Consider the following 11366-nt stretch of genomic DNA (forward strand, 5'->3'; position numbering starts at 1 on the left):
GTATGCTGGTTATAAATAATACCTATGTAGAAAAGCATAGAAACATGGGTGGCTGCCTCTGAATAGGGAGGCAAAGGCATGGGGAAGGGAAGAAATGCAAAGAGGGTTTTATCTATAATGTTTTATATAGAAAAGAAATAATTCAGCAAACATGCTAGAACATTCCATTTCCTGCATTAAAATTTTTTTTTTAAACAGAGAAAGGCCCATCTGGCAGTGCTGTAGAGGGCGGGAGGGAGAGGCTGCGAGAAGGAACCGGCGCAGCTCCTCCTGGATGGAGCGGAGCGTGGGCGGCCCAGGGGGAAAACACAGAAAACGCCCCACCCGACGTGCCGTCCTGACCTCTTGTCTCGTGTCCCTGGAGGACTTGCAGCTCTGTCTTGTCCAGGACTGGCCACCGCTTCGATCTGGCTTGACTTCTAGGTTCCCGGTCCCCCGGATGCCAGTACCATTCTTAGACACCTGCTCACCAAGGGGCAGAAACAGGAGGCTTGCAGAGTGCTGGGGGATGCTTGGCATCGTATATTCAGAGTCAAGATGGTGTGTGTGCACACACACGCATGCACACACGTGTGACTGCATGTGCAAAGCCAAAGAACAGAGTGAAAGCAAGTCTTCTAGAAGAGAGTTTGCAGTAGATACTGTGGGCATCCAGCAAAGGAGAGCTGTGGGCTTTTCTGCAATTATATACAAATTTCATAATGTATGTGTGTCCCAGGAGAAATGCATCTGTCCAATGCACACAGCCTTACTCAAGCAAACCTATCGTGCACTTTAAGAATGAAGGTGAGGCCCGGCCAGTGTGGCTCAGCAGTTGAGCATCGACCCAGGAACCCAGGTTGCGGGCTCCATCCCGAGCAGGGGGTGTGCAGGAGGCAGCCGATGTGATGATGTTTCTCTCTCTCTCTAAAAATCAATAAGAAACTTTAAAAAAAAAAGAATCAAGCTGTGCATAGCTGCTTATTAATAATATGTAAATTATTATTCTCTGGGAACCACATGGTCTTTAACATATAGAGCCAGGAGAATAAAAAGACACTCTGTCTCTTACACACACATACACACACCCCACACACACGCACCACACACACACCCCACACACACCCCACACACACCTCCCCACTATAATTATAATTACCATGCTGGCTTCCAGATTAGGGGTTAGCAGCCTTGGCATAAAGATGCCTGAAAGACACCCAAGGCAATTAGTGGTGTCCCTCCCCTCCCCCGCCCCCCACATACTTTCAGGGCCTTTGCACTTGCTGTTCCACCTCCTGGCATGTGCATCCCCCTGGTCCTGAGCGGCTCTCTCCTCACCCCATGCAGGTCTCAGTTTAAATGCCACCTCCTCAGAGAGGCCTGGCCTGGCTCGCTATCTGCTCACCAGCTTTATTTTGCTTTACACAACTTTGCATTCCTGGGCTCTGCATTTCTTTATCTGTCTGACATGCGTCTCCCTGCTGGCACAGACCATGAGCTGCACGCGGCTCCACAACCACAACCACACTCCTGGAGCCTCGGGTGGAGCCTGGCATGCAGCTGGCACTCACTCAGTGTTAGTGGAATGATGACTGCTTACCCTTCTCTTCCTCCCATGTCCATCCTCTCTTTCCTCCTACTTCCTCTCCTGCCCCCATCCTTCCTGCCTCCACCTGAAGCAGGAAGTTGTCAGGAAAATGAGGCTTGTCGCTGGCCCTCTCTCCTCCATCTCCGTTCCCGCTCTCCCTCACGGGCACCTCTCTCCCACCTGCAGCTGCCCTCTGCCAACTCTGGCCCTCTGGGTGCACCCCAGAGGATGGTAGGGAAATGGGGAATCTCAGGGGAGAAAGGCTGTAAGAAAAGCAGGGTTCCGTCTCCAAAGCAGCCCGTCATTCGAGGCCCCTTTCAGCTCCCACGGCCCAGCTTCTCCTCTTTCCCATGGGAGTCAATGCCACCATGATGGGACTCAGCCCCTCCCTCCTTCTCACTCTATGCTTCCTCTCTCCAGCCCTGACTGACAGTCTCCAACTCTGCCCCCAACCCACCTCCTCTCCTTTCTGGCTTCTGCTGCTTCCTTGTGTAATAAAGCCGAATAGAGAGCGCCTGGCGTGCCAGGTCCCGTGCCGGCACTGCCCCACCCCTGGCGTGGGATCCCCTTGCTCCTTTTCCTCGCTGCCCCTTCTCTCACCCCCTCGATCTTCAGCACGCCTGTGGCAAATGACCATACAGTCCACAGCGGCACCTGGTGCCCTCCTTTCCCACTTGTCTCCCAGCAACATTATAAATTGCTTGAGGGTGGGAGCTGCGTCTTATCCTCAGAGACCCAGTAGAAGCTGATCCAGGCGAGCAGCCTTCTTTCATAGAGGTCAGACACCCCCCCACATCCCCCCCTCCCCCGCCTTCCACCTTCATCCATACATCCTATTCCATTCCATCTGCCTAATCTCGAGAGAGAAGAGATCCTAAATGGATTGAACAACAGCTATGCAACCACAATGCATGTGAGGCGCCTGCTGTAGACTGGGTATTGGTGGGCAGCGACAGACCAGAGTCCCTGCTCTCCAGAACCCCGCCCTCCCAGCTGAGCCTGTCAAAGTCTGCTCCGTTTCTGAAAGGCGCCAGGCTCATAGACCCCATGTAGGTAGAATATAACTTTCCATAAATAACCCCTAGCCTGACCTACAATTTAGCCTTTGAGGTTTTTTCCCCCCTCGTGGTAATGGGATTGTAGCCTGGGCTGATCCCTCCTGGATCTGCAGGTCCCAGAAAGCAGACCCTAGGTGTATCTGGTGTGAGGCATTGCTTGGCATTCCTGGTCCCCCGCACTGCCTGGAGCGCAGGGAGGACTCGGTCCGTGTTGAGAAATGGTGGAGTGAGTCTTGTCCGCCAGAAGCAGCCACACATCTTCAGCCCCAGGGCCTTTGCTTGGGCTGTGTCTCCGCCTAGAATGTCTGTGCTCCCTTCTCCACCCGCTGAGCTTCTAAGCAGCACCCACCTCTGCGAACCTTTCCCTAAACGTTATCCCTTGTCCCTACCACAGAGCCAAGTACTCCCGTCTTTGGTACCATAGCACTTTGTACACAACAGTGTGACCTGATCATTTGCCCACGTGCCCACCAGGCTCTGAGCAGCTTCAATGAGTGTCAGGGCAGGGAACTGAGTTCATATCCAGCAAAACATTTAACCCTTTGGTGCCTCAGTTTCCTCAGATTCAAACACAAACGTGACTCCAGAGCCCGTGTTTCAGCCATTGGACCACATTGCCTCTGGGAGCTGGGTAATGTACCCATTTCCTACCTGCTCTTGTGTTCCGGGCTCTGGGGCACCCCTCACAGAGTATAGATCCTCTGCAGGGTCTCACTGAGGCCTCCTGAGGCCTGGAGGCAGAAACACACAATGCCGCCTACCATAGACTTGTTGATGATGATAATGGATTTGGGAGGGTTCATTGGGAGTTAAAATGGTAGGTCACCAGGGCAGACCTCAGCTTACTTTGGGGGGTAAGGTGGGCTCTTAGGGTGGGGTTACCCCAAGATGGGCTGGACTTGATTTAAAGCTTTGCAATTGATTGACCCTCCTAATGGCAACTGAACAGTACTTTCTGAGTCTCAGCTGGCATCAGCACTATGAGAGAAGTGCAAGACGCTGTCCCTGCTGATACATTTACCAGAGAGGCATGAAACTCCTGTTTGGGGGAAAGCTTGGCTGAGCTCCCAGTGAGCTGGTCCTGAATGGGACATGGCTTTGTGTCCATCCCAGTACTAAGCAGGGCAGGGCCAGATGAGGCAGGTGGTCCATGAATGAAGGTCAAATGAGAGACATAGAATCAGAGGCGTGGACAAAAGGGGCCGGACATCTGAGGAGAGAAGGATCAGTGGGGACTGAAACATCTCTGGGAGGTTCAGGGAAGAGACGACAAGGAACATGAACCCAATAGAAAAAGCAGGAGTTGTTGGGGGTGTGGGCAGGTGGCAAGCTAAGGCGGTAGGGATCATCAATACAGCATGTGGCACTTGGAGTCATTAAGGAAGCTTGGTGGAGTGGGGGATGGGACTCAAGCAGGCCAAGCCTTATATGCCAGACTGAGAAGCCTGAACTTGTTCCTGGGAAGGAGGAGCTGTTAAGGAATTTTGAGCAAGGCTGTGACAGGATGAGAGCAGTGTTTTTGGAACCATGTGCAGGGCAGGCTGCTCGAGGGAGACGGGACTGAAGTTATTACAATGGCGGAGTGAAGGAATGAGGTCTAGGTTTGGAAAGGAAGGGCGGAACATGACTTTTCAAAGGAAGGTAATTGCCACCAGGGCCACCATAGCGCAGCCAAAGGTGTCCCAGCGCCCGAGAGAAGGATGTTAACTTTGACAGAAATGACTGTGTGTGGTTGACAAATGGAGACCACACATCCTCTCCATAACGACTCATTGTCTTTATTAACAATGCCTCTGGACTCTGAAAGAACAGACTGGTATTTCATAAAGCAATATTAACATTGTCATCCTCTACAAGAAAAACTTTTGCATAAATAACTTAAGTGAGAAAATAAATATGTAACTTAACTCTTTAAAAACCACAACTTTCATTCCTGTGGACAAATCCCACATGAAAGATTGCAAAAAAATGACCAGCCCAGCAGGCTTTCACATGGCATGTGCTTCTGTTCTTAAAAAAAAATAATAAAAAATTAACAATTACAAACTACACAGAAAGTAAGAGGTGTCTGAAAATGATTTTCAAAAAGATTTTTGAACGGCAGCTATTGGCTTAGTGATTTCTCAGCGTATGTACAGCACTTGTCATTTCCCCCCAATAATATTATTTTAATGTAAGATATGCCATCCCATGAAACAGCAGTAAAAAAGCAATTTTCTAGACAAAAATGTGTCTGTGAGTGGTAGGCAGGAGGAGGGGACTCAGAAGGGATTTGCTGGTCTTTGAAAGGGCGGGGGCTACTCCTTTGGGCCTGCAAGCCCAGTGTCCTGGGACCTTGAGCTTCTTTACAGAAGGTGGGTGACTTTAAAAGATGGCCATGGGGGGAGGGTGCTGCTCTCTGGGAAGAGGAGGGTGATTTCTGTCCCTCCCGGCACCCTGGGGACCTCCTCCTCTACCCCCATGGATGGCGTTTCTGCACCCTTTTCGATGGAGGGGCGGAGGTAGCCAACCACCTGGGGAGGCAGGGCTGGGAGACAGCTCAGCATCTTCCAGGAGTTTGGCAGCCAGAAACGGGCCCTTCTTTTCCCTGCTAGTTTTTCATCTTTGGCTGTCAGGTCAGAAAATGACAACTCGGGGTTCTGGACATGACCAGGCAGGGATTCAAGCCAACCTCTCTCTTCCTGCTCATTTGAAAGCCACCCAAGTCCCTGGAATCATACGGCAGTAGATTCCTTGAGATCCTAATCCCAACCGCACCTGCATTTTACAAAGAGGAAGTCAAGGTTCAGAAAAAGAAGAGCGTAGCCCAAGGTCACCCAGAAAGGGAGTGGCAGAACCAGGACTAGAACCCTATCTAAGAACCCAAGTCCTGTGCTCTTGGCACGGCATGGCGCTGTGTTGTCTGATGGGCAGACGCGGGGGTTCTTATTGACCTTTCATAACCAGTCCCCAGACTTCTCTCACTCCCCACCGCTCCCTAAACCCCGGGGCTTCCTCTTCTGCCTGCTCGGAAGTGGGACATGAAAAGGCAGGTGGCCCCGGTGGGCGGGGTTGCATGGCTCAGTGTCCGTGACTCTCCCTCGCCTGCCCTGAGGGACCCCCTCGGAGGGCGGGGAGTGTGGGGCTTTGCTGGCAGCCGGAATCCACCGGACCTAGCTACCTCCTGCGCAGCCAGACAGGTCTGAGCCCCCTGCCCTGGGTTGCAGGCATTTAAAATGAAATACAAACAATCAGACCGCGCGCAGAAGCCTGGGGCGCCTGGGGCGCCTGGTTCCGGGGCGCCCGCTGGGGAGGCGCGGCGGGCGGCTGGCTCTAATAGGCGTTCTCCAGCTCCGCCTGGTTGGCTTTGGCGCCCCGGGCGCGGGGCCGCAGCTTCCGGCCCTTCTGCGGCCGCGCGGCCTCCGGCCCGAAGTCCTTGAGCTCCGACTGGTTGTGGGAGCGGGTGAGGCGCTTGCACTTGCACGAGGCCACCAGGCGCACCTTGCGCGCGCGGGGCGCCGCGCCGCCGGGACACAGCAGCTGCACCCGCTGCGCGCGGTAGCGGTCGGGGATGCAGCGGAAGTCGGGCCCGTTCGGGCGCCACCACTTGCCCCGGCTGATCGCGTTGGGCAGCAGGCGCGCCGGGCCGCACTGGCCGGAGCACACCAGCTCGGTGACTGGCTTGGCGCTGCGGCAGGGCCCGTCGGTCACGTAGCGGGTGAAGTGCAGCTCGCGGCAGCTGTATTCGGACGCGTCTGCGGAGAGAGGCGCGAGTGAGGGCGGAGGCCGGGCCCGACCCCGCCTCCCCGTCTGGCCAGCTCCCTCCACACCACCTGGCCTTTCCCAAACCTGCCTCTCTCCAGACGCTTTTGCTCCTGGACATCTATTATGGGAAGGGGCCCGGCTGGTGGAAAGATTTACCCTAAAACTTTGGAGCCAATTTCTTTCTTTCTTTCTTTGCTGCAGTTCAAATACCAGCTCCATCACTGTGTGATCTTGGGAAACGACTTCACCTCTCTGTACTTGCTCTCTGAGGACTCAGTGAGTTAATCCGTTACATATATAATGCAGGGGACACCACCAAGCACACAGTAAGAGCTGGAAGTGTTGGCTGGCTGCGATGTGTTATTATTTCTCTCCGAGGGGGGCCTCTTTGCTATATTAAGTCACACCTATGCCACAGGGCCCCTGACCGCGGCAAGGCTGATACTAGCCGCACAATTTGCATGCCTCTGGCTTCTCCCAATTCCTTTTCCAGGCACTTGGGAGGGGCCTGAGGTGATGGCGAGGAGTAGGGGTTAATTGAAGGTAATAAATCAGGGCAGCTGCGGAGGAGGAGCGGGATGGAAGGGAGGTGGAGAGGAGGAGAAGTCGTTAGACTTGAAAGGAGCCAAAGGCAGCATGTCCAACCCCCTCCTTTTCACCGACAGCACTGAAGCCCAGAGAGGGAAAAGCGCTGGCCCGAAAGGCAGAGCTGGATCTCCTGGCTCCACTTCCCTGGGGCCCAGCACCGCTTGGCTCCCACGTGGGTGGAAGCTGTGTGCCCAAGCTGGGCTTGGGGGGCAAGGGGGTGCTTTTTACTATAGTTACTTCCCTACCAGAGAGGGACCCAGCTCTGACGGAAAACCTACAGGTTCAGCTGCCACAAACACTGAAGTACCTGTTGGGTACCAGGTACCCTGCTGGGCACACCTCTTGTTTGTGCCATTTGAATGGACACCTGACAGAGGCACAGGCTTGCTTTCTGGGTGGTGGGGAGATTGTCCTCTGAGGCCTGACTTGGTCCCCTGAAGTCACTTTGATGATGTCTCCTACCATGGGCTTAAATGGTGGGAGCTTTTTAAATAGCTGGTCCTCCTATGAGCACCTGTCCACCCCAAGGGTCTCATGGGGACCATTCCATGTGACACCAAGGGATGAAAAATAGTCCTAAGACCACACCAGAGATGGGGGCAGAGAAGGCCAGGCAGCCACCCCCAGGCACGGAGAGCACGCGCAGCAGGGGGATGTGGGCTTGCCTTCCTCCTGTGGCCGGCCTCCTGGTTTCGGGGTTGGCTTGTCTCCCTCGTCCTGCTCCCAGGCTGCAGGGGTGTGTGTGTGTGGGGGTGTGTGTGTGGCTTATTTGCCCAGAGAAGGAGGCTTTGGGGCTTTCCAAGAATAGTGCCCCAAGGTCAGGTCCTTCCTCTGCAGAGGGTGACTTTGTTTTGGACAAGTGGCTCCCTTGGGGGCTTGTGGCCTCTCGCAGGAGCCCAGGGAAGTGGACACCTCATTCCTGGGTCCCCTTGCAGCCCAGTGGTTGTGAGGCAGGGAGGGGTGGGATGCAGGAGCCTGGGAAGTGGGCTCCTCTCCCACCTGGGCAATGGCCTGAGGGCAGTGAGGCCCTCACTCTGAAGGATCAGCCAGCCCCGCCCCCAGCCGTTCCTGCCAGCTGTGCACAGTGCCGCCCCCCCCCCCCCCTGCTTCTCTGTGCAGACCTGACCAGGAGCCCAGGTGTACCCTCCACCGGGGCCACTGACTTTTCGCTAGGGTCAGGCTCCCCAGGAATGGGCAAGGCTGGGTCTGAGGTGGGGACACAGGACGGATGCTGGGCTCAGGAAACACCTGTGTCTGCTCCCTGCACGGAGGATGCTGCTGCTGCCTCCCCTCCAGGGCCTGGACCCAGCAGCCACCCACACTAGAGGCTGAAACGGTGCCTACACTCCGTTCAAGGGCCAGCTCACAAGGCCGACCATGCGCAGGGGGGGCTGACGAGGTGCCTCTCTGTCATCTCTTTCCCACTGCTCTGGGGGGATTTGCTCTGGCTTTTGATCCCCACGACCCCACCCATCATCCCCCACGAGGGCTGTTTTGGAATTGGATAAAACTGGGTCCAAATCTCAGTCCTTCTACTCACTACCAGACTACTTAACTTCTGGAAGCTCTATTTCCTCACCTTCAAGCTGGGAGTTCACCTCATGGGGCTCCCATGTGGACCATCCTGGGCTATAGCACATGCACAGCCCACAGAGAGCGTCTGGCCTCCAGCAAGAGCTGATAGGTGTGAGGCTCCCTTGCCTTGTCCTGTCCCCAGTGATGCTGGCAGCTGGACTGACTCCTGAACCTCAGGAAGGGGTTCCTTCAACCTTCTCCTTACCCAGCCTGCCCACCTCCATCCTGCCCCAGGCTTTCTGCCAGCCCCCTGCCAGCCTCAAGTCCCTGCACTGCATTCCAGGGCTCCATTGGCATGCTATCCTTCCCTGCCTCTAGGCAAGACTGTCCCTCCACCCATTGCCAGCAGCACCTGAGGGTCCACCCCACCCCAGCCTTCAAACATCCCAAAGAGAACCCTCCCCTCAGAGGAGCCCTGTGCCCCAGGCGCTCTCTGCCACCCATACCTTTGGTCTCATAGGGGTGGTGGGGAGGCCTCCCTCCGTTCTCGGCCCGGTTCATGGTCTTGTTCTCCAGCTCTGGCGGGGGCTCGGGGTACTCGCCCAGCTCTGGGATGATTTCCGTGGCGTCGTTCTTGAAGGCCGGCCACCCCTGGGCCTCCACCACACGGAAGGCTGCGTGCACCAGCAGGCAGACGAGACACAGGGCAAGAGAGAGCTGCATGGTGCCAGCTGGAGGAGGGCACCTGGCCTTCCAGTAGCACGGGCTCCAGTCCCCAGCCCAGGCACGTTTGCCTTTTTAAAGCCCCCTCTGCCTCGTGCCAGCCAATGACAGGCTGGGGCAGGGCTGGCCCCATGCTTCCCTCAGCCCAGGGGGAGGGAACAGGGTGTGCTCAGAGCAAGCCCTCTCCAAAGACTTCTCCTCAAGTGCAGCGAACTCCCAAATTGCTGCCGGTGCTCCTGGTGACTCAGAGAGAGGGGGGCACCTCGTCTGTGCAGGCGGCGGTGGTTTTCACTTATCAACATGAGTCCCAGCTCTTCACCTCGACTTCCCTGGGCCCCCCGGGCTTTCTCAAAACAAACTTGGCACCAGCTTAACAAAGGAAACTGCAGTTCTGAGTCCTCCAGAGGGCTGAGCCCAGCTGATCCCATTTCTCAGGCCACAGTGAGTGTCCTGGGACCCCTGAGTCAACGGAAACACATTATCTGGAGCCACTGAGGCCACTTAGAGTCATTGTGCTGTCATGGTCTCCAGGTGCAGAGGAATGTGTTTCGAAAGACCAGTAAGATCACTATCAATGGGGGTTTTCAAGCCACAGTCAATGGCTTATTCAATCGAATGGGATAACTTATATAAGTTCAGAAAATCAAAATAACTTTTTTATTACTTTAGCAAGCAAGTAATGACAGAAGCCAAGTCAGCAGGGTTAAAATACTAAACAGCCATTTTTACCCAAGCATGGTTGCTACCATGCTTCACATGGTGACAGGCACTTTTGGGCCCGGACACTCCCTGTGGCTTGCAGGCTGACGTCCCGAAGGCAGTCATTTCCCCAGCCAGGCTGTGGGCAGGAGGGGAGAACACAAAATCCCTTTTCTTAGCAAAAGCCAAGGCCAACGTTTTTAGTGTTGACATTTTTCCTTCCTTGTCTCGCAGCCCATTACATGTTTGAAAACCAGCTTTGAGTCCTCTCTGGGAGATCGTACGGGTGCCTACCACGGGGCGCACTCCGTGAAGCCCTCCCAGGCCCGGCCAGCCGCCGAGAAACCAGAAGGAATGGCTACCACAGCCCTGGAGCAGAATGAGGCCTGGGAGGGGCAGAGGCGGGGAAGGAGGTTCACACCTGAGGTGCAGGAAAAGAAAGGAGCGCCAGCGGAAGCTTTCATTGCAGATGGATTGAGGCGGCAGCCGCTCCTGGCCCCGGAGGAGACCGGGAAGAGGGCTGTGGCTCCGGTCCTCTTGGTATTTTCACTGGGCCGTGAATCAGCCTGCCCCACCTGCAGAGCATCTGCAGGGCCTCTGCCACCTGCCTCGACTTGTAAGTCGCCGTGTCCATCTGCGGCCACCGGTCCCTCCTCCTTTCCATCATCCATCACTCAACACATGAATGCAGCTGCTCTGACAGTTTTACAAGCCAGACAGAAGCCCCTGCAGGAAGGGCCCTCTCTGATACCTGCTTCCTTCGTCTTTCCTTCGGGGCAGACGAAAACAGCTGTGGCCATTGTTGGGGGTGATCTATCTCTCCCAACAGAGCCCGTGTGTTGTGAGAAGCTGGTCCTCCGTGCCCCCTCCCCTGTCTCTGACCTTCCAGCCTCCTTTTCCTTTGCTCTGGAATGTGAGCCGTTAACCCTATTGTGGCCGGACACTGCCTTCTTGTCCTGGACTTGGGAGAGGGCCATTCTGATGCCCGGACACCCTGAGCTGGCGGGATTGATGCCGGAGCCCCACCTGCTGTTGGAGGTGGCAGGCCCATCGCATGTAACGGAGACGTGGGGACCATCCTTGGAACACGTCTGCCACCTGCCGGAGGTGGAAGGAGAAGCCAGCTACTGGAGGACAGCGACGGTCAGGATTTTATTTATTTCATTATTTTATTTGAAACTAATGTTTGAGAGAGAGAGAGAGAGAGAGAGAGAGAGAGAGAGAGAGAGAGAGAGAGAAATCCAGTGGACTTGAATCTCTAAATTATCCCCAAACTTTTGACGTATTCTCTGCCAATGTAGAGGCATGCTTTCCGCAGATTGGCTCAGAGACAACCCGGCTATGATGCCATCTGCTGTTTGTTTTAAAACCTCACCGAGGATATTCTTTCCATTTATTTTTATAGAGATTGGGAGGGAGGGCAGGAGGGAGAGAGAGAGAGGAACATCAATGTGAGAGAGAACATCGATTGG

The 11366-nt window shown here is 55.1% G+C and overlaps 1 protein-coding gene across 1 annotated transcript; it reads right to left on the bottom strand.

Moving 5' to 3' along the window:
- Positions 1-4383: 4383 nt before the first annotated feature.
- SOST (sclerostin) lies at positions 4384-9233 on the bottom strand. The gene is made up of 2 exons (XM_059668275.1): positions 8979-9233; positions 4384-6359 (listed from the first exon to the last, which is right to left on the bottom strand). Exons 1-2 carry the CDS (start codon positions 9193-9195, stop codon positions 5938-5940), a joined length of 639 nt encoding a protein of 212 aa, XP_059524258.1. The 5' UTR covers positions 9196-9233; the 3' UTR covers positions 4384-5937.
- Between the last annotated feature and the right edge of the window lie 2133 nt (positions 9234-11366).

The sequence above is a fragment of the Myotis daubentonii genome, chromosome 16, assembly GCF_963259705.1.
Source record: "Myotis daubentonii chromosome 16, mMyoDau2.1, whole genome shotgun sequence".
Lineage (NCBI taxonomy): Eukaryota > Metazoa > Chordata > Mammalia > Chiroptera > Vespertilionidae > Myotis > Myotis daubentonii.

Coding starts and splice junctions, on each gene's coding strand:
- SOST (XM_059668275.1), bottom strand. CDS start 9,195: ATGCAGCTCTCTCTTGCCCTGTGTCTCGTCTGCCTGCTGGTGCACGCA. Junction 6,360..8,978: donor CCACCCCTATGAGACCAAAG/GTATGGGTGGCA, acceptor CTCTCTCCGCAG/ACGCGTCCGAATACAGCTGC.